Source organism: Perna viridis, chromosome 1 (genome assembly GCF_037379345.1).
Source record: "Perna viridis isolate PV_CMFRI_1.1 ecotype Kerala chromosome 1, ASM3737934v1, whole genome shotgun sequence".
Lineage (NCBI taxonomy): Eukaryota > Metazoa > Mollusca > Bivalvia > Mytilida > Mytilidae > Perna > Perna viridis.
The window spans coordinates 67369623-67393564 of NC_142445.1; the positions used below are offsets into that span (position 1 = coordinate 67369623).

Consider the following 23942-nt stretch of genomic DNA (forward strand, 5'->3'; position numbering starts at 1 on the left):
TGCCCATGATGGTGATGGTGATGTTGATGGTGGTCTTTATGGCGACACACAATGACTGGAACATCAGAGTGGTGTATAATGTAACTGCTAACACTCCCCATAATAGTTCGACGAAGTTTTCCATGACCACGGGTACCACAAATTATCATCTCTGATTTGTTTTCTCTAGCAGCCTGCACAATTGCTTCTCCTGCCTTCCCAAAACATGAATACACAGTTCCAAGTATCTTCAAATAGAAATAAAACAATTACTCTATTTATACTTTTAATATTTGTACTGTACAGTGTTATTCTTAAACAATGTGCAGAGGTGGACCAAAGTATTTTAAAGGGGGCTCTGATCAAAACATTTATAAAAGTGGCTATAGTTTGTTCAATTTTGCCCACACTTTGCACCAAAGTAACAAAATTGAACTCAACCCACCCCGTGATCCCCACGCAGTGTGATTGAACTGTATACATCATCTTTTTTTTTATATATATAAATTTTGATTAGATTTTCAGCATGTGTTATATATTGATAGCCCTGGACATATATACGTATATATGTACCTGAGATTGAATATTACATTTAATAGCAAACTATTACGTTTTTTTTTATTTTTTTTGTTTTTGTTTTTGTTTTGTTTTGTTTTTTTTTTTTTGTTTGTTTGGTTTTTTTTTTGGTTTTTGTTAGGTGGAAATACATAATTATAACTTTATGAGATGTATTACGGACAAACGACGACAGAATTTATCAGTTGGGTAAAATGCAACAAAACTTTGTTTACCAAATTAAATCCCATTAACAAAGGGGTAAATAAACAAAACAAAATATCGGAAACAAAGTGAATGCAATGTCAATCGAGAATCCTTACAAAAGCTAGAACTCTTAGTCCACAATTATAAAGGGGTGGGGGTGTTCATCGCTTTTCTACAGAACTCGCAAAATTGCCTAGCTCACATCGTGGTATAACGCGAAAACAAGGAAGACTGGGAAGATACAAAGTTTGTTCTTTACTTACTCCAGCATTTTTTAGTTTTAGATGAAGTCGACTTTCCAATTCCGAATGGATGTCTAGATCCTCCTGTATTTGCTTCCTGAAGTCGTCGGAACCGACATTTCTTTGAACTATAAATAAAGACATATGCATATGTTATACCAAGTTATTTTGTTTGTTTTGTTTTGTTTGTATGTTTGTTTGTTTGTTTGTTTGTTTGTTTGTTCTTGTCCATGTACTTTTGATGAAATTGCCACTCCGAGTACACGTCCCAAGACAACTCTAGATGTCTAGATGTTTAAAAAAAACAGAAAAAAATGGGTTTTTTTCTGTTTTCACTTTTCAGAATTCCGATCTTTACTTTCAGAGTAAAGGGACCTAAAAACAAGATGGATAATTAAATGGCTTTTATATAGCAAAGGTATTTATTTCATTGATCTTGCAATTTATTTGATTTGCTTATTTTTTACGTGGATTTTCCCTTTATTCATTTTTTTAAATTTTCAATACATAGTTTTAAATCATTTAACATAGAAAGAATGGTTGTTCTTTTTAATTATGTACAACCCAAGACAAAGTAATGCTCAGCACTTTACATGGCCACAATTGTCAAAACAGTCGGAGTGGGACTACTGTAGAAACATGTTGTGGCTGGGAGACACAATAAATGCCCGCACATGAAAGATTTGTCTATTGCCATGCAACACAATGAGATGGGACTTTCTACTACTATATACACTTTCCTGTAGCTTTATTTCAATTGGTGCAATCGTTATTAAGTTTTCGTTCCAAATCTATAAAACACTCCCTTTTTCTGAATAAATTCTCGTAACTCAAAAACTAAATATTGGAATTAACAATTTTAATCAAAGACTGAAATCTTCAAAGTCGCTAATCGTCAAATACTCTATCACCGATTTTAGCTTATTTTCAACATACGAAAAAGCACGAATGAGATATGCTCTAAAATCTGGTGACTTCCGCTAAAATCTTAGCGAGACCCGACAGGGTAGTCAAGAACGTTAAAACCCCCTTAGTAGTAATGATAATATTAATGACCTATATTTAGTAAATTGTAACGAGACCTGTGTTTGAATCGGAAACTTGGTAAAAGTACATAAATACAATGCTAACCGATCATTTATTTCAATAGGTAAAATTCCCGTCCTCATACAGGCAAAAAAAAACAAATAGTCATGCGTATATTTTTTTTAAAGAGGTATGCTGTAGCGATCTCTAGGTCATTTGTGATATTGACCAGGGAACCAGATTAGGAACCAGATTAAACAAATGGCAATGAATATTCTTATGTATATGACTTATATAGTCTTGTAACGAGCCCCTGGACCCGAATCGGAAACTGTGTGATGTTCAATGCTAAGCGATCATTTCATGTAAATTTCTTGTTCTCATGCAAGCAAGAAACACACGTGTGTGATATTTAAGCGGTACTTTTTTTTTTATCTCGTATGAAGCTAGAACTATGGCGCTATGGCGGTAAACACGGCACAGATCTGTTGCATTACGTGGAGTATAAATATATAATTATGCAAATCATATGCGAATATAAAGTACTGAAATTTCGAGTGCAAGAGGTCGCTATCAATATTAGCGACTTAAAAATGAGAACTTGCCAATGTAGACATATACACTGTTAAGTACAAGTATTGGTATCTTCCCTGCATTGTAGAAAACGTGATCGGATGGAGCTGTGTAGCATATAAAATGGTATATATCTCTACTAATAATATATATAATATATAGTATTTACAAAATGCAAATATACATGTACAAATGTATTTCATGCGCACAATATTTTAAAATCCGAAGGATTAAAAATGTAATACTCTAAAATGAACTTGTTATGGATGCTATCATGTATGAACAACTATACTTACAGTATGCTGTACATCCATGATTTTCGAAGCAGGTTACAACTGTAACATGGTCATTGGGATGTCTGGTATGCGATATGTACCCTGGAAAAGAAATTTAAACACAACAAACTAAATAAAACGCAAAATTTATGTATCTTTTTTGTGATAAAATCCCTTAAAGTGTTCTACTTAGGATAGTGGAAATTGAATTCATACATTATAATTTTGTATTTTACTCTAGCACCAGTAAGTACTGAGCATTGCCAAAAATATCACATCTATAACAGGGAGTTGTCAATTTGAGAAAGTACTAGTGTTAAATATCGCATGGACATGATGACAGATAAATTTATGTTCTCCTAAAGAGTGACTTTGTGTTTACTGTACAGATTCGTAAATATCTGAGGTACATAATTTACCAACATATTTTTCTATCAAAACCTTATAACTCTTATAACTATAGTATTTTCAACACCAATTGAAGTTGTAACTAATCATGCTTATAATCAAGGGGCGGACAATGGGGTACCGTTCTCATTTTCCCACCCCTTCTCTCCTTTCTCCCGACCCCTTTCTCCGTTCCCCCGACCCCTCTCTTCCTGTCCCCTTTACCCTGTCCACCGTGCCATAAGTTTACAGTTTAATGTATATTCTTGATAACCTTACAAAATCGTTAAGTTAAGTTAGATTAATTTTGTCTCCACTTCGTATCATAACATTAAACTATCTGCTGTACAGAAACTTACACTCGAAAGCATAGTCCGAATATTGACTCCCATCCATTGCTATCAACACACGCCTCCTTTCATTCTGATTTTCCGTCATTATTTTGATTCCGACTTCTAACAGTTATGGGACTGAAATACTAAATATCAATATATTATGCCGTGAAATGACCATTACACAAAAGTGAGTACACTTTTAGTTTAGTAGGTCAGTTCCCCAGGTAAATTGTAGAGAAAATTAATCTTCCATCAAACCGTCCGTACAATCGCTAACCGTAAACGCATATTATCCACGTCTTCTGGGAATTAAGTGTACGAACGTACAACTCCACATACAAATCATGCAAAATACAAAAAAAACAAACGACAGATTGGCACAAAATTAAGTTTATTTACAACAGAACTATATGTGTATTGACAAGGGATTTAAATCACACGCGGGGCATTTATTTACTAAGGACTGATAATACATACCGTATCGGTTTCCGATATCTATATTCAAGTACCAAGTCTTTTCATGTTTGTCTGATAAGAAATCATAAAAAAGCAACGAGTGGACAAACAGGTCTGTTAAAATGCGAGCTAGGTAAGGGAGACAGTATGCGACAGCGAACTATTGATATAACAACTGTACCCGTGTCCATATTTGGAACTCAACTATGAATCATCAAATCCACCCAACTATGTCAATCCCAAAACACACAACTATGTCAATCCCAAAACACACAACTATGTCAATCCCAAAATACACACAAAAAAAACAAGTGACAAAAAATAGAAAGTGTAGATAATCTATCGTTTGAGATTACTGTGATTTGTTTTTTGTTTTTTGTTTTTTGTTTTTGTTTTAGTAAATCAGTTCCGTAGACTTATATACACTCCCTGCTGAAACAAAAAGTAAAATTCCGTCAGTACTTTTTCTTCTGGTGGGAATTTTGCCGTCTTAAAAAGAGAGGTATAAAAATTTTGTAAAATTTAAAATAGGCCCATCATTTGATATCTTCTTACAAAACATGAAGGCAAACACATGGAAGTTGCAACAAACCACACTTCACGATACATTTATCACATTAACTGTGCATATCATTGAAACAGTGGCGGATTCAGGGGTGCAGAGAGGGCAATCCTCATTTTTATCAGCAAATTTGTCATTTTCATCTGTAAAATTGACAAAAAATGCAAATCATGTCCTAGCACTACTCCTATTTTTCTGAGGAACCCCGGCCGCCACCACTCCTTTTCAAAGTGTCCGGATCCGCCCTGTTGAAATACGCTAATCTCATTGGACATCGATGAAATAAATATAGGCCACACCAACAATTAAATGGACTACTTTTATTCATCACTCTGTATTGCCCAGTTTCTATGTAAATAGAATACGAAAAACATATTAAATATCACTAGAAACAATTAATCCTTGAATATTTATCAAAACGAATGGCGGAAAACGCCGTTTTCAGAAATAACTCATTTGCATATTACAAGGCAACAAGCTTGATCTTTGATATCATAAATATGGCAAACGCATCGCGTTAATTCCTATCTGTGATCCAAATACGCAAATAAAAACATTACAGTAAGTGCCAATGAATGTAATTATTCTGTGGGTATCTTCTGGCTATTCCAGCATTTTAAAATTTCATATTCTGGCTATTCCAACATGGAAATAATAGATGTTTTTTACAATATAAAGTGTTGTTATAATAATTAACCCCTAATTAGATTTATAGGTAAAGTTGAAAAATATTTCAACTTTATGTTGGAATTGAAAGTAGATTTCTGACTACATTGAAGATGTTAATCATAATGGTGATAATTGTACCTGTCTAGAAGACACTAACATGTTTTGGTGAACTGTTTCTTTATTTAGTTTAAGTATTTAAATTTAATTTTTAAAGGTTGAAATTCGTTTAAAACAGATAATCAATGATTTCCCCAAACAATTTTGATTACATTTGTATTAATATCAAACTCACTAACGTGATGCCCCTCCCTCACTTCATCGTTTGATAACATGCACCTTTCGACGTCCATATTGATTTGGAAGAGGATATACAAAAGGAACATCATACATGCAATAAAAATTAGGAGATAGTTGAATCCAATCACATTAATTTATATTGGGGTAATAAAGATTCTGTGAAAGTTTCATTCAATTCCATTCTGTGGTGTGGGAGGAGTAAGAGACAGGTCCCCTTTTTAGGATCTAGAATATTAGACTAGAAAGAAGCATCAGATCAGTGTGTTAACCGATCAGTGTAGTAGAGTATGCAGATGCAGCTTAATAGTATAAACAAATTCAATCCTTTGTTTACACAAGAATTCTGGCTACTCCAACATAGAATTCTTACTTTTTACATGTAAAATTCAAAATGTGAGAATAGCCAAAATAAAAAACCATCCTGTGGGAACAAAGAAACACTTGCTTTGCTAGAGTTCTGCTTGATTCTTATGTTTACTATGTACTGATTATGATATTGGTATTGATAGTTGTAGTGTAGTGAGTATTATATGAGTATAATTGTGTATTCATGTTTAATTCATATCTGCCACTCAATTCGTTCCTCGAGGGTCATATATTGATGAATTAAATTGTTTGCGCTCGGCTGTAGTTATGATAAGCCGTTATAAACAAACAGTAAATCATGTTTACAGTTAAAAAACACATGCAAAACAATTATTATTTCATAAAGCGTTATACAAATTATGATATTGGTGAAGTCGTCATGCACTTAATTAATGCTGAACAGACGTTACAACGTTTTTGAAATAGAACTATGAACTGAAACTACATGTATCTGTTTTGGTTTGTTTTGTTAGAATTTTCTTTTACATTCCACGTGATTCGACAGCTCAACTGTTATATCATTTAGTCAGCGGAAAATCACGCTGAACGCTGCAATGTGTGGCTATCATTTTCCCCTCTGTGGTTTCAGCACACGTTTCATCGTTGTTTGTATTTACAAATTCGATGTAATCTCCTGAATAATATTATAATTTGATATCCATAAGATCAGGATTTAAGAAGTAAATGTTTTCCTGGAGTATGAATGGGTGAGTGTGCGAAGTGAAGTGGGAGTGCGTGTGTTTTGTCGTGTTTTTTGTTTGGCAATATAATAGATTGGAAAGAGTATCTCAACTCTTTAAAATATTCATTAATGCTTATTGCAAACAATGTATTAGAAAAGATAAGGCAGATAAAAAAAAAATCCATGGGCATTCATGGCCATCGTAGATATAAGAAACTAATCAATTTCTTGAATAAGAAAAAAAAAAGAACTAGGGAAGATATTTTGTTTTTACGCCTGCGGATAAAGCGGCTAACAACGTGGTTATCATATGACGTAGATGTTATTCAGAAATATTTCGTAACGAAAAAAACTAACTTGGGTATTTTCTAATTTATAATTTATAAATTCAACAGAGAGTGAAGTAACCAAGAATATTATATATCAACTGCGTTGCAGCGTACTAACACCGATCACGTGATCGTTCCGACCTTATCTTCACAAAAGACCGTTCAAGTCAGGTTTTATTTCATCTTCTAACCAATGTTCACTTCTGATATTTCTAAATTATTAACCTGTACTTCAACTACTTTTTTTGTTATTTATTACTGCCATAAATGTAAATGCGAATAATGGTGAAAACTATTTTTGGAGTGTCAAAAATTCATTTTAGGCATTAGATTGACTTCATATCTTTCACGATTCGTATGATTCTGTTGATAATTATGACTTTTCTACCCTAAATAAAACGCTGTTACATACAAATTTTCATATCTAATCAAATGATCCTTTGATCAATCTAACTCTTACTTCATTTCTCGTAATGACTATACTGCATATATCAATGATTTAAGACGAAATAAATACATTATTATTTGGACATAAATAGATATGATCAATGTTTTGATTTTTAATTGACAAAATTTATATCTATTTGGTAATACTCCTAACAGTGTTTTTGGTATTCCAATGGGGACTAATTGTAGTCCTTTCATCGCGGATTTGTTTCTCTACTATTAGGAATCACGTTTCATATAGTTAATAGGAAATATTGACTACAGAGCACATTTATCAAAACATTCTTTCACACTATGGATAACTTACAGTAGATTTATTTGTAAAGGATACGATTTTCAAATTATTGCCTACTTTTTGATTGTTATTTTGACAAACAGAGATAATTCAACCCTAATTGCATCCCAACATAAAAACTAAGCCATGTTTAGTACTGCACTCCGTCAAACCTTGCCTTTTTAGTACTTGACGTTAATACTCCAAATCCAATCCACTGGAATTGTACTGACCGAATTTCTATTGCTGGTAGGATGGTATATTGTCATTCTTTAATATGTTCTGAGCTAGCTTTCAGTAACTGCAAGCATTCTGTAAGTGGATATCTCATTTGGTGTATATGGTGTTTGTTGAAGTTCAATGGATCGAAAGAATTGGATGTATTATTGCGTGAATTTTATTGTGTGCTTGTTTGTTGTTTCAGTTCATTAAAGAGTGAAGGTTATAAAGGCCTTATAAAACTACTTTAACCCTACCGCAGACATGCGCCTGTCAACATTCAGAATATTTTCGTCTTTGAGTCGTTATTGTGTACCATTTAGCTTTATTTTGAAGAACTGCCATCTTTCTGTTACCGCGGATTTAATACTTTTGTTGTCGGGACCTTTCAGAGCTACGGAAAGTTTTTTTTGTGAAAGTATTTACTATTTTGGATTTAGATAGTACGCTGCAGCTGCTGCGTTTGTTGTGTTTCACCATATCCGTTATTTTTTCTATACATCAATGTAAGAAGTATTTTGATAGCAAAAATTGAAATCCCACCCTCCATTTGAAAATTTATAGTTGAAGCGCTTATTTTCTTTCTTTTTTTTACCTACTCCCGGTTATTTTGTAAATTGTAGTTTTATAGTCACATACAAAATGTGAAAATTATCACCCTCCTTACAAGGGACTGTTAGGTTAGACTATAATAGTGGAGTCGATGTTTGTAGATGTTTTGACCATCATCTGTTTTGTGTTTGCTGGGTGATATTTTTCATGTTTTTATTCACTGGTCCAACATTGCATTAACTTCGAAGTCGTGATTTGGCTTCAATTTTGAAAACAATAGAACGATAAAGAGTATGCAGTAAATTTTTTTTATTGAATTGTATAACTCATTAGCGTCACAAGGGACAAGTTGTGTTGTTATTTAGTACTATATACCCAAATAACTACATCGGGTTACTTTCCTAAAACCCGTCTTGTCCAGAAATTTTCAAACAGTTGGGTTGTCAAACTTTTAATTGAACCACGAAAAAAACTCGCGCTTTTCCGGCGATATGAAAAAAAAAGAACATTAAAGCGAAATGTTCCAATTTCAAGCATGAACATAATAGTTAAAGTAAAGCCAAAATAATGAAGCTGTTTTTCTCACGAAGTTCACAACCATAATTAAACAACTTAATTTAATAAAAAAAATTTAGGTGTGACTCCTGTGTGATAAGTATGGGTTACATCATTTTTCATATCGCCCTCAGTCTTTTCGATCGTGACGTAGTCGAAGGCCGTTCTGGTCGAATTATGCTATGTAATAAGTTATTATAATAATAATAGCTGGAACAGTTGCTTCTATGCCATCCCTGTTCATTTTAATGATATGTTTTCATTTTACACTAGGAAATAGTATGGCCATCGTTAGCCTTGATAGTCGAAATAGAAAATATCACAATATCCAGAGACAAGAATATATGAGACCAGGGACGTAGCTAGGCCTGTTTAAGTTGTACGCAAAATTACGGCGAGGTGTCTTGGGGGAGGGGGTCGCTAAAGGCCCCCAGTGAGTCCCTAAGGAAAACGTATGTATACGAAAAAGTACAAAATTTCCGGAAATGATGTTTTTGATATCGCGAATTACTTTATGGTGTATATTGGAGTATCATTATGTATTAAAAAGGATTTGTCATTGCATAAAACCTTTATTTCATCTTTAAAATGTGTGTTTTTATTTTTGTTACTTTTTCCGAAAGTACGCAACTGCGTATTTGCGTATAGGCAGCTACGCCCCTGGAAACATTTGCAACTTTACATATTATCATTTTGCAGGGAACGAGATCTCGTACTTTCTAAACCAATCTAACTAAATCTAACTCTTGTAATGTGTCCACTACATTCAATACGGGAACGAAGTGGACAAATTACAAGAGCTATTTTCAATTAGATTGATAGCAACTTGACTTAAAATAATTTAACAAAAATGTTTAAAAAACTATTGCGAACATTGAAATAAAACCTTCAGTTTCCATTCTACGATATTTTAGCTTCATGTTCACACCACATTTTTTTTCTTTTTACCAAAACAAACAGAATAGAAGTATTGAAAACAAGTTACCTACTACCCTCCGATTTTTACGAAAATGAAAATAATTCAAAATTAAATTCATAACTTTCACTTTAACCTATCGCAACTTTTTTTTGTTTCACAAGATAATTTGATAAAACCTTTAGTTTCCCAGTTTTGTGTCTTCTTGGCGTCTGCTACAATTTATTTCAGATCATTTCATCAAAAGGGGAAAAAGTTATTTAATGAATTAGATGAAAAGTCAGGGAATCTCATTCTCCGCCGTATAATAATTGGGTAATTAACAAGTTTCTTTTCTCTGTGTATTATATGTCTCTGCTGTGACGGGAAAGTTTCTCTTGACGCAATATCGGGTTCATACTTCGCACGGTTCATGAAAAAACTGTTGTACCGATAATATAAAGGGATGAATTGACACGGGATTTTAAGTAACATTAACCGGAAATAAACAGCTGCGAGAAAGTTGTGAAGAGGACTGGCAGTTTTGCTATTATAAAAGTTATAATACGGCCGCTAGAAATGTAATATTTTAATCTTCGATTAAGTTATATACTTATAGGTCAAGCATTTATTCATTTCTTCCCATAAATCTTGCATTATGAACTTAAATTTTGTGTCTCGTGAGACATCTGTTGTGTTGAGTCAGGTTAGCAATAGCAGGTCCCTGACACTGTGCACATAATTTTGTCTTGAATGAATTTTCCCAGTTTATTGTTGCAAAACGTTGCAAGAGACTAATGAAATCTAAAATCATACATATCTGAAATATACAGGAAAGCTGATTGTATTGACTGTTGTATCTTTATTTCTCATCACCATAGTACATAGGTACAGAGATATTACACCAAATACATACAATATTTACAGTATTTACAACATAGTGTATGTGTTTAACCAGGAAGGCAGACATTCTTAATAATAACATGTATAAACATACATATTTGGACCAATTGATTTTAGTTAAGTGAAGACTTCAATTCATTAAACAACAAAACATTTGGTCTAGTATAAAATTTTATATGGATAAATTTTTTTCGATACTCTAGAAAAAAAAGAACATGTCATCATATGATGATAATTATCACCTATATCATTAGCATCACATAGTGTATATAGCCTGTTTTCTCTTAAAATGTTGTTCCTACAACCTTGTTCTCTAGGCAGTCTGCGATTAGTGGCCTAAAGTTTGCACAATAAAGAATAATCTTTATCATACCAAAATATCATCTCAAATACAAGATCTTGCTTTAAAATTCTATAATTTACAGCTTTAGCACTTTTATGAACCATACCATTCCACTCTTGTTGAAATTGATCTAATAAACATGTTTTAACCACTGCCTTTAACCAAGTATCACTTCGGAAAGTGTCAGTAATCCACACAAGAAAGACCACACTCATCAAGTATCTTTTTAACATAAAGAAGCCATTGAAATGAAATACCATGGTTTGATTGTATCTTGTACTATAATTTATACATTACATAGAAATATTTTGTTTGCTTTCCAGAAACAAGTTTTGTCCAGTATGTTACCATTCTATGTTTTACATCTAAAAGTAATGGATGGTGACCCAATTCACCATAAACCATAACATTTGGAGTTGAAGACTTTAAACATGGCAAAATTTGGCAAAATTTTGGATGTACCTTTTCTATTGGTTCAGTATTTCCAAAGCCCCAAACTTCTGAACCATATACATATAGTAATATTGGTTTTACAACCTTATCTACCTCTCTTGAGTACCTCATACATAGCCTTCAGTCCCTGTGAACAAATGTTGTTGTTTTTTGTCTCACCTGTGGAAGGCAAGGTTGCTGTCTAGTAATTTCAGCCATAGAACATTTTGGCCACAGTCGTTTCAGCCATGGTTTTTAATATGCAAGCAATTCAGTGATTTAATTTGCACACACCCAAACTATTGAAACAACATGGTGAATAATGGATTAGCATTTAAGGATAATTTTTTAAGCTATTTGATGGAAACTTTAAAAAATTACGTCTTAGGCAATTTTGTGATCTTGCCATCCTTTCAGCTTGAGTTATTAGAATAACACAGCTTGGGTTCAAGTTGTTCCATAAATTACACTTGTATCTTTATTGTTGTTTCTTAAATATAACTGGTTTTTTTTTTCTGAGTAGTTTTGAACAATTAAGTAATTATTTGTTTATGTTCATCAAAGATACATGTATGAATTGTAATTAATCTGCTCTTCAATTCTTTATTCATCTTTTTTTCGTCTTACATATATGAAAAATGCTTTTTTAATCAGTTGTAATTATAGTTTTATAAGTTTACCACATTCATTCATCTTTATTTTACTTGAATACAAATTTATGTTAAATTTATAACAATATACAATGTCTAAAAAAATGTATGCACATAGGCATTAGCATTGGCGTCCACATTAAGATTTCAATTTGAATTTTTCTGATTAGGTTATTTTAATATCAATCACATTGGTATGCAGTTGCAGTAGATCATTATATCACAACTCTTTCCATTTCATGCATTTCCCCTGTAGTCTCAATCTATAACATTGTGCTTTGAAATTTGTAATTCCTTGCTAAGATTTTTTGTTACGTTTTTTGATTAGGTCAGTTTAATTTTAACCATTTGTACTAAGTTGATCATATTTGGTATGCATTTGCCCCTGCAAGATTTTAATGTTAAGTTTTTATGATAAGGTCATTTAAACATGAATCACTTGTACTAAGTCAATTTTATTTGGTATGTAGTTGCATTAACATCACTACTTCACAGTTCCATATCTCTTTAATGTGAAAAAAATATATATGTGTATACTGGCATAGTCTAAGATACTGGTACAGGATAAATTATATGAGGCAGTTAAAATCTGAAACTCCCAAGAAGAAATATAATTTTTACCATATTTTAGTGGCTAGCATTCAAATCTTGGTCCCAAATGTCTTTGGGCCAAAATATGTCGCATTCATAAGGAATTATGGGTTATACTGATACAAATGTAACATCATTTACATAAAACTCTGTTTTATGGCCATATTCATCTTGGAAAAAAGATATTACTTGATTTGTTTTAAATTATTGAAGCTATGGAATGTTTGGCTCTCAATTGCATTTAACAAAAATGTATTTCAGGGGTTTCATTAATTTTTTGCTGTGCAGGTACCTTAGGTTTTGTAGGGAGTACTTTTCATTTTTTTCTTTTATAAACATGTATGAAATTTTAAATTCAGGAGGTACCTTTCAGTAGCTTAGAAGGGTAAAAGTACCTGGTACTGTCTCTTAATGAAAGGCCTGGTATTTGTCATACTATCTTTAAGCTCCGGAATGAAGGTGAATGAATTTTTATGCCGTAAGAATAATGAAACCAAGCTGATAATACAACCATGGGAGCATATAAAAGTTCATAATAAAAAGAAGAATTCATCATTTTCATCATCTAATTGTTAATTGTCTTTTTTTTTAAATTTAAATATTTTTATTCAAATCTATTTATTGTTAGTTGAAAACAAAGTACATGTACTGGTACCGCATCCCGGCCTCTTTTAGTAACATAAAGTAATGGTACCTCATCCTTGCCTCATTCAGTATCATATTAGAAATAATTATAGATATGAAAAAAGAACAACAAAAATAGGTATAAAAGGTTAACGTCTGATGAAATGTGATGTGATATTCTGTATTGTTCCAAAATGTGTACATTGTGCTTTAATATAAAATATCATTCCAAAAACCTGTTTTTAATTGCAATAGGAATACATTTTTCTATATGATATAGATCCTTTCTTTATAAGAGCTTGTAGCAATATTTTTTTCTGGAAGCATCTTGTATTATATATGAATTGTTTGATACAAAATAAAATGAGGTTGGAAGCTTCTTCTTTGTAAACTTTTGATGTATCTTCATATTAAAATTTGGTATTATTTAATTAAATGAAATACTTATGCCATTTGGTAATAGACAAATATCAATTTGTTCTTTAAAATTTTTAGTACATCACAATTCCATAGCAAGTGTTCAATAGTTTCTACATCATCTTAACAAAAAGTACTATACAGTTTGGGTCGTTGACAATATTAATTTTATACAAATATTTGTGTCTAAAATATAGTGATTTATTATAAACTGTAGCCGCTGTAGTTCAGTATTTTCTGTCAGTTTAAAATGTAAACAGAAAATTTCTCTTCATTGACACTCATTAATTTCTAAAATACTACTCCATTTTTTCTGTCCTGTTGGAATGATATCTTTCTTTATAATAATGGAGTACATATGATGACCTTTGTACTTCTCAGATTAGTTTTAACAATAGAGAGGATGAAAGGTTGTTCCATTATATAATTCCTGGATCTATACTGCTTTCTGGCTTGTCTTAATGCTGAAATAATTCTAAGAATGGTCTATTATACTTTATCACATTATCACCTTTTCCATCACAGTTTTCCAGGCCTTGAATACATCTTGCCAAAATCTGTTTGCTGTATTTAAGTTAAGGCTGTTTAAATAGCCTGGTCCAAAAAGAAGGAACTTTTCCTTGTCTAAACCTGTATTGGCATGCACAACATTATGCCATTCACAATATTGACAAAATAATATTCTGATCTATGTTAATTTTTTATGTTTTAGACCACCATCAGTATTATACTTTTGTAATACCTCTTTTTTGACTCTATGAGCAGGTGAATTCCAAATGAAGGAGTAGAAATGATTATCAAAATTTTCACCTCATCTTTACTTGGATTTGACAATGTTAAGATTAGATCATGATTAGGAACTGGAAGAATTAAAGTTTTTACGGCTGATATTTTCATGATAACTGTCAAGATCCTCTTTTTAAATTGTCAAACATTTGAGAAGTACAAAAAGCCACTGTAATTTTGATTCATTATTTAAATCTTTAAATTTTCTGAATACGTATCATTTCTGATATTTTTTAGTAAGAGGACATTCTGTTACAAAATGAATCTCATCCTCAATTTTATCTTATGTTCAGTATAGACATTTTCTATTAAGTTTGTCTATATATATTTTTGAATATATGTCAGTCTCCACCCTTAAAGAGTAAGCACTTACTTTAATTTACAAATAACTGACTGATAAATTATCTCAAATTTAGATATTTTTTCAAAACTAAAAGTATTTTTTGTTGAAATACAGCTGTTTTGAGGCAATCAAAATTAAACTGATTGTTTTTAAACATTTTGGTCAATTACTAGCATTACAACTGTTTCAAGGGTCTTGCTTCAGAGTTTTTTAATATGGGAATGTCTGTGATCCATGTAAGTTATATTGAGGTGTTTTTTGATATCTTATTTCAGGTTTGAGCAGAACCTCATGTAAAATAGAGATTAAATAAAATTGTTTATATTTCAGGTCAGCTTATTGAGATGTACAAATTATTACTGCCCAGAAGATGAATTCAGCCCCATTATCAATGGTTTACAGATGTGACAAGCAAACTTCCAAACTTGCCCAGCAGTTAAAACATTTTTACACCTGTGGAGAATTCTGTGATGTAATTCTGTATTCCCGAAGTTCACAGATCCATGCCCATCGTTTAATTCTAGCAGCTTTTAGTCCATATTTTTACCACACTATACACAGGAATACTGATCGCCGAAACATTGCTGAAATTCAGTTACGCAGCTATGATGACCGCATTGTCAAAGCAATAGTTGATTTTTTCTACAATGGTGTGATAACAGTAGATTCAGACTCAGCTGAACAGATTTTCTCCCTTGCCAATACTCTCCAAGTTAAGGAGGTTGAAAAGTTATGCCTTACCTTTCTGAATGCACAACAATCGTTTGCTTCTGAGGTAATTTCAAATTCTCTTTATCATATGCCCATTGTTTGGCAGATACATTGTGTGGTGGTATGCTAAAAAAAGGCTGTTGTTCATTTGTACATGTATACTTGAACATCCCCGTACATGCTTTTGATATCTAAAAAATCTTTTGTTGTAGATTTTATACACCACCACAATAAGTGGTGAGGTACTTTGTGATACCCTCTGAAAAGTTACAAGTCCATCTGTCTGTCCCCCAACATTTTCCAGATGATAACTTGAGATTAGATGGATGAATTATTTTGAAACTTAGCACAGTTGTTGAGTACTATAAAAAAACGGGTTAAGTTTTTCAGCAAAATTAAAAATGCAGAATTTGAGATAGTCCATTTTAAACATTTTTGCCATATTCCTTCTTTCACCATTTAGGCATTACATGGTGGGGTTTCTCTTAATGTTCCAAAAATGCCCTATTTTCTTTAAAAAAAATTATATGTACTTTTGTCTTGATGGATGTAAATTCCTTTTTTAGCTCACCTGGCCATAGTCCACGTGAGTTATTGCCATCACTTGGCGTCCATCGTTGTTTTAGTGATCATTAACAATTTCTTCAAACATATTCTCCTCTGAAACTGCTGAATAGATTTGCATGAAACTTATCATGACTGTTCCTTAGAGTTCCTGCAAAAAATGACCATTTGGATTTTTGATCCGTTTAAAAACATGGCCACTGGTACTAAAAATAGAACATAGGGGTCAGACAGCAGATTTTTGCATATATCTCCAAAACCATTAGGTTTAGCCAAATTCTGATATAGGGTGTAAGTATTCAGCAGAATGAGATCTATCTGTGGTCAAATTTAGTGAAAATCTGTAGACCCATGTTGGAGTTATTGCCCTTTTTTGACATTTTTTTGCTGTTTAAGATGTTATTACTTTCAAAAATCTTCTCAAAAACCACTGTACAGAATTCAATGAAAGTTGGTATTTTTGTTTTTTAGGGTATTCTTAAGAAAATGATTGTTTGGATTTTTGATCAGTTAAAAAACATGGCAGCTGTTACTAAAAATAGAAGATAGGGGTCAGACAGTAGTTTTTCACATATATCTCCAAAACGGTTAGGATAAGCCCAATCTTGACTGGGTGAAAGTGTTTAGCATGATGAGATCTATCTGTGGTCAAATTTTCATTATAATCTATTAAGCCATGTGGGAGTTATTGCCCTTTTTCAACATTTTTTTTTCTATTTTTTATGTTTTTTTCTTTAAAAAATGTTCTCCTCTGACACTACTTGACCAATTGGAACCAAACTTGGTATGAATGTTCCTTGGGGTATTGTGCATAGAACAGATGTGGGAATTTTTGATCCGTTGATAAACATGGCCGCCGTTACTAAAAATAGAACATAGGGGTCAGACAATAGTTTTTCACATATATCTCCAAAATGGTTAGGTTTAGTTAATTTTGAAAGGGGTAAAAGTGTTCAGCATGATGAGATCTATATGCGGTTAAATTTTCATTTTAATCATTAAGCCATGTTGGAGTTATTGCCCTTTTTCAACGATTTTTGCTATTTTTAATATAATTTCTTTCATAAATCTTCTCCTCTGACATTACTTTACCAATTGAAATTAAACTCGGTATAGGTGCTCCTTGGGGTATCCAGCATAGAATTGAAGTGGGTTTTTTGATTCGTCGAAAAACATGACCACTGTCACTAAAAATAGAACATAGGGGTCAGACGGTAGTTTTTTGCATATATATCCAAAACCGTTAGGTTTAGCCAAATTCTTTCAGTAGCTGAAATGATCCTTATTTTTAGGACTACAAAAGTCTTCAGGCATAAAATTTATCAGACGCCTTTTTATAAGAGTTATTGCCCTTGACAGAGGAAAATGACAGTTTTTTTTGTTTTCTGCCATTTTCTTGAAAACTATGATAGATTTTGACTTTCATTTACTAAAATGATCCTTATGATAAGTCCTATCAAAATTGTTGGACAACTTCTTGTTTAATTTATTCCCACTGAAAGTCAAAATTCAACCAGGTGAGCAATTTAGGCTCCTGGGAGCCTCTTGTTTGCAAATATCTCAAAAACCATTAGGTTTGGCCAATATCTTTCAATTGCTAAAATATCCTTATTAAAAGGCCTACAAAAGTCTTCGAGAAATTAATGTTGTCAGACGACTCCATATAAGGGTTATTGCCCTTGAGAGGTGAAGAATGACTTTTTTTTACATTTTTCAGCCTATATCTTTAAAACTAAGATAGAAAGAATGAAACTATCAACTGCTGAAATGATTCTTATTGTAAGGCCTACAAAAGTCTCCAGGGATCAAAGTTGAAAACTATAATAGATAGAATGAAACTTTGGATTGATGAAATGATCCTCATAAGTCCTACCAAGGCCTTCATGGAGTCAAAATTGTCAGACAACTTCTTCTTAGAGTTATAGCCCTTAAAGGCAAAAATTTAACCAGGTGAGCAATTCAGGCTCCTGGCAGCCTCTTGTTCATTTTCCCATTTGGTTTTTTTCTTTTTGGTTCCAGAAAATTAATCACATCACATCGGCTATTGTTTGCATCTTGATGTTTTTAGATTGAACAAGACAGAAAACCTCATTTAGATGGTGCTATTGGTAGATACAACATTGCTGAAGCTTCACGAGTGGAAAGTTCGAGTCGCTCTAGTCCTAGAACCAGTCCAAGTGTATCAACTTCAGGGAGACCTCTGTCTGATTCTGGTTCTGTAGATAGTGATGTCATCAAACAAGAAGTACAGGACTACTCTTTTGAAGGTATGACACTATAACTGAACTATGAAGGTCTCTATATAATCTCTATATCTACCAATATTGTTTTCCATGGTATGAACTTTGTGAATAGACTAGCTACAAAAAAACAAAATTTATATTTCAATTTTTTTTATATCATATATATGCATCCAAATTTCAGATGTTTTGAGTTGAACTTTTTGCTTTTGCTTATTCATTCCTAAAAATGTGTTATCACTTTTTTCTGTTCTGTTTTTTCAGTTAAAGTCTTCAAAAAAAATGTACATAGTAGTGACTAAAATTTTTGTAAGCACTTTATTTACATTATTAAGATGTGTGTTAATCAATTTTAGTTAAAATAGGAGAATGACTTTTTGAGTACCAATCCATATAAATACCAGACATTGCTAATTGTAGAGGTGATTCATGGTGCAGAAAAACCCACCAAACAAACATTGTTTTTTAGTCACCTACCAGCAACTTCTGCCAATAGAGACTTCAGGTTTGCACTCTGTCTGGCAAAACATTTTTTGCACTTTTTACCTCGTGCTTGCAAATATACATTTGATATTTGGTACCTGTTATAAATCAAATTCATACTTTGTCTTTGGATTTTTTTGCTGAATTATGAGCTTTTGACTCAGAAAATTCATGTAAAAACTTTTTCCATCCACAATTTTGTCATTTTCCATGCTATTGTTTATCACAGCCACTTGATATTTTGACAGAAGCTTTATATAGGAATACAATACAGTGGTATACCGACTGAAGCAATATCAACTTTCCTAGTGATAATTTTGTTTATATTTTGATCAAGTGGTTTCTGGGATAAGGAGTGTGGGTATCCATTAGTTAGCTTTGCCCCCATCTCTTTTTGTGGAGTTCTATGTTTATTTCTAAATATTTGATCATAAAAATAATCAAATCAAACATATAGTCTCTAAATAAAACAGGAATATGATTGGTGCTCTAGCCTTTTTACATATTGTATTTTCCTCTTTAGATGAGTATAGAGAATACTACAGGGAAGAGAAGAAAAAAGAAAGTGAAGTAAGAGTTAAATTGACAAAGTCTGTTGTGGATATGTCACATATAGAGCCAAAGTTATCTTGCCCACCTGTGAATTACTCACAGCAATATATGTTTGTCCGACCTTCACCACCACCTCCTCCGACGCTGCAAATGATGGCGCCTCAACGTGACTTAGCAAAATCACAAGATGCTGAAATGTCCGAACCAAGTCATGTGTCAGGGTCATCTTCTAAAGATCAGTCTTTCACATCTGGTGATGATTCTAATCATGATTCTAGCCAGGCTGATATTGAAAGCATTTCGATCAATTTGGATAACATGCTTGAATGTCAAATATGTAAACAAATGTTTGAAAGCAAGCACCTGTTAGATATACATGTAGCCGGTGTTCACGGGTTAGGCAATTATAAAAAGCGACAAAGAGTGTCTCCTGGAGAAGTAAGTGCAGATGTAATTGGTGCTTTGCCTTGCGGAACATGTGGTAAATACTTCCGTGATGCCCAGTCCTTAAAATTTCATAAATATAACCACATGCTACGTTTCTCCTGCAATGTGTGTGGTAAAAGATTTTCAAGGAGTTGGAATTTGCACCGACATAGAAAAACACATGCCCGTTACAGTGGCCTTTCAAGTGTCCTCGTTGACAATGGTGATGACGACAGTATGCATACTGAGTATGTAGACGAAATAAGTTCTGACATGGTGGATCTGACAAGCAATGGTGAAGAGGACACTGAAACTTCATTAAACACATCACAAGATGCGGTAGAATCACCAGAAAAAACAGATGAAGATAAAACCCAAGATGTTCCTGAATCAAAAAGCAGTGATGAAACATCAAAATGAACTCTTTTTGTTCAATAATTTTTTTAGTGTATTTTTAGGTTTTTCAATTCAATTTGTTATTTGTTTGAGATAATGTTTGTTTGATTCACCTATGTGATAAGGAATAGCCAAAAGCATGTGTTCATGTTATTTTTTGTATTGAGCATGTTAGGCATTGAAGCATTAGGTCTTGCCCAGAGTTTTTACAGTATATGTCCCATAAGATTTGTGAATTGTTTGTTTTCTTCTATACACCCACACATTTTTAAACCTCTCACTTCGAAGGAGGGAGGTACACTGTTTTTTCTGTTTTATCCTTGTCTATGTTTCCGTAACAATTTTTTCCATCAGTTTTCTCAAATACTACTCATTCAAGTGGCTTGAAATTTTAACACATTCTTCCTGTAGGTATGTCATATGGTTGAATTCATTTTCTGAAAAAAATCAACAACAGCTTTCTGTTAACGAGGACTTAGTTTATTTTTTTACTTTATATTTTTAGAATATTTTTAGCACACTTTTCCTGTAGGTATGCCATATAGTGGGATCCATTTTAGGAAAAAATTGACAACAACATCCTGTTAACAGAGGGCTTAGTTAAGTTTCCTTATATTGTGATTGAAAGTGGGGGTATCACTAGTGAGCCATTATAAACAGATTTCTTGTTAATTAAGATTTTATACTGAAGCTTTAATATTCTTACTTTTTTAAAAGGTCATTGTTTTCAAAAAAAAAACTTGATTCATATGTTCAAATGTTTTACTTTTTTTTGTAGTTGTCTAAAATTTAATTTTATCTTGGTTTTATAAAAAAATAAACTTGATATTTAAATGTCAAAATATTTTTTTTCTTGATATGTCTCCTGGATGAGTTTGTGTGTCAATCTTTTAATTAACACTGCAATACTTTTGTTGGCTAAAACTGATACTGTGAAAGTATTTTGTATTGTAAATATGAATCCATCTTTTTCTGTTAATGAAATATAGACAAGTCTTTTTTTCGTATGGTTATAGATTTATTTAAGTTCTGAATTTTATTTTAATACAAGCCATTCTATTATGATGTATAAAAAGCCTTTGAGACAACAAGCCTGGCTAAACATTTGATTTTTAAATGAGTGTCAGATTCAAAGATCTAGTGCCTATTTGGATTTAATGATCCTGTGACCAACCTGATATAAACAAAATTACCTTAAAAATCATTATACTAATAAGATCATTTTAGTTTATTGACATATGTAAATCTAGATTGGTTTACCATAGATATACTCCATCATATACTGCTATAATAAAATTATTTTCTAAAGATTAGTACAATATCTATTGAGACCAAAATCATTTAATGTCAGGGTTTATCTGTTCTTCTGTTTTTATTACATATATATGATTTACATATCTAAAAATGAAACTTGACTGTGTGTTTGATTCCAGTACATTATCAGTTTATTATGTATTACATTACTACTGGTAGATACAGGGGGAGAATCTTTGTGGTTAAACCCCCACCCCTGCCAGGGGGAGAGTCTTTGTGGTTAAACCCCCACCCCTGTTTGTTTAAAAAACTTTGTTAACTTTGAGCAAATTTAGGAGAAGTGAGCAAATGTCAGCCTTTTAAAAATATCTGGAATGAAATCACCTCCTTTTTTTTTAATTTAATTTCTTGTTTTATATATGTACACTACAGTCCTTAGCTGTTAATTAGGAATTTTTTATATGAATTTACTTTTATTTGAATTGGGAAAATTATAGTCCTTTTTTTAGTGAACTAGCAATATTGTTCTTTATTATAATAAACTATCTGTCATAAAGTTACAATCGGTAAGACCTGTTAGTTATTTGGTTTTTGTCCTTTTGTTAGATTTTTTTTATTAAGAATGCCATTTAACTGGCAAAAAGGAAGTCCAGATCTGGTCCTACAAAACCAAATGTTCATTATTTTATACGACTTTTTTTCATACTAAACCTCTAATCTTTTTTTAACTTTTATCCATTTCTCTTCAGATATACACATTTTTGTTCCTTTAAAGTTAATTTCATTTATTAAAGATCAGATTAAATCAGACAAAATGTCATGTAAGGTTTGACACCCTAACATCTTCCTCTTTTTTTTTAATTGATTTGTTTAATGAAGTTTCTTTTATTGTATATCTTTTTTTCCCTTTTTTGGTGGTTTTGATGTATGTGTATTGTAAAAAAATCGGCAGTATATTGCATTTAAAGTTCGTTTTTAGTTTGGTTTTATAGACATTTCTTGAATGGCTTTATGCTGGTGCTACCAAAGACAAGAAAAAATATCAAATATAAATATGATGAATGTAAAAATGATTGTTATATAAAACAACTCCACCTGAAAATCATGCATTGCAAAGTATAAAAAGTGTTTCAATGTCTTCCATGTGTAATTTGCAGAAAAAAAAACATTTATTAATTTTATTACATAAGAAAAATCTAAAAGCAACATTTCCTTAAACTTTATCAATTTAAGTGGAGACAGTATGTGGGTGTGATTTAGATAGAGGCACAGTGTTATTACAACCAAACATTATTTAACATTACATGTAATGTTAAAATGATTTGAAAAATAGTAATTGCTGCTTAAGGATTTTTATATAATAAATCCAATTCTAATATATCATTATCTGCATGATTCTTAGGTAGACTCATACTGAACATTTTAAAGTTGATAGTGGTACATGTACTTAAATAGTTGTCACATTATTGCCAGTATTAATTGCTGCATTGATAGGTTGTCTGTTTCACAAATTGTTGAGTTGTACAATTCTTTCATATCTGTTCAAGAGAGTTTATATTTGTATTTTTAAAGCTTGAATTTGTACAGATTTCTAGTCATTTCAGTTAAAATGAAAAATGTAAATTTATAGAGCTGTACAGGAACTGGGAATAGGCATAGTTGTGATAGATTAATTTTTATTATCATTTTAAGCAAATAGCACTACAAGTTTTGTGGACTGAACCTTTTTCACTTTCCCAAAGGTGGGCATTTGTACATATTAGGCAATATTTGCCCATGATGATTAAAATTGTACATTGCATTTAATTGGAAACATAATTACATATAGCAAGAAAGATTCAAATGTTGCCTTGTGCAAAAGTTAAACTTGTTAAAAAAATAGTAAAGTTTGCCCCGCTTTGGGCAGGTGGAAATAACAAGGTTCATTTGAACTGTAGTGTAATGTTAACATGCATAGAGCATTATATTTTTATATATTAGCATATACATGGGTACATGGTGATTTGGATATATAATTTATGCTGTACTTAAAGGTTATGGGATGAATTTTTAATTCAAATTGTTGATAAATCATTTTGTATATAGTAAAGTATGGATAGTAATCAGAATTAAACCATTTGTTATACATTTCTTGTATATATACACTATACAGTTGTAAATCCAGTATAATTTTAAAGCAGAAGATTGTCCCATTTATCATCAAGGCAAAACAAGGATTTTTCTAAATTTCACCTTGAAATAAGCATAAATATAGTCAAGTAGGAGGATACACAACCTAGCTTACAGGTCTTAATTCCTTGTATATTGAACCACTACAGCCTTAAAACCAAATGGTGTCACAGTTG

The 23942-nt window shown here is 32.0% G+C and overlaps 2 protein-coding genes across 2 annotated transcripts in view; one reads left to right on the forward strand and one right to left on the reverse strand.

Moving 5' to 3' along the window:
* LOC148630064 (uncharacterized) overlaps nt 1–4239 on the reverse strand; it is a 5854-nt gene extending 1615 nt beyond the window's left edge. Inside the window, exons 1-5 of the mRNA XM_088564795.1 lie at nt 4057–4239; nt 3604–3722; nt 2879–2959; nt 1005–1111; nt 1–227 (exon numbers count right to left, since the gene is read on the reverse strand). The exon at nt 1–227 is cut by the window's left edge and continues 1615 nt beyond it. Coding sequence (XP_088420921.1) covers nt 1–227; nt 1005–1111; nt 2879–2959; nt 3604–3682 — 494 coding nt within the window. The 5' untranslated portion in view covers nt 3683–3722; nt 4057–4239. The remainder of the gene's footprint in view (nt 228–1004; nt 1112–2878; nt 2960–3603; nt 3723–4056) is intronic.
* A 6129-nt stretch (nt 4240–10368) lies between these two features.
* On the forward strand, nt 10369–23724 carry LOC148630066 (uncharacterized). The gene is made up of 4 exons (XM_088560400.1): nt 10369–10463; nt 15302–15746; nt 18315–18513; nt 19493–23724. The coding sequence occupies exons 2-4, from the start codon at nt 15342–15344 to the stop codon at nt 20365–20367; spliced, it is 1479 nt and encodes a 492-aa protein (XP_088416526.1). The 5' UTR covers nt 10369–10463; nt 15302–15341; the 3' UTR covers nt 20368–23724.
* Nucleotides 23725–23942: the final 218 nt, after the last annotated feature.

What these genes read in the sequence shown, in the direction of transcription:
- LOC148630066 (XM_088560400.1), top strand. Translation starts at nt 15,342, where the DNA reads ATGAATTCAGCCCCATTATCAATGGTTTACAGATGTGACAAGCAAACT. An exon ending in AACAATCGTTTGCTTCTGAG is followed by an intron (nt 15,747 to 18,314) that starts GTAATTTCAAAT and finishes TGATGTTTTTAG; the next exon opens with ATTGAACAAGACAGAAAACC. An exon ending in ACAGGACTACTCTTTTGAAG is followed by an intron (nt 18,514 to 19,492) that starts GTATGACACTAT and finishes TTTCCTCTTTAG; the next exon opens with ATGAGTATAGAGAATACTAC.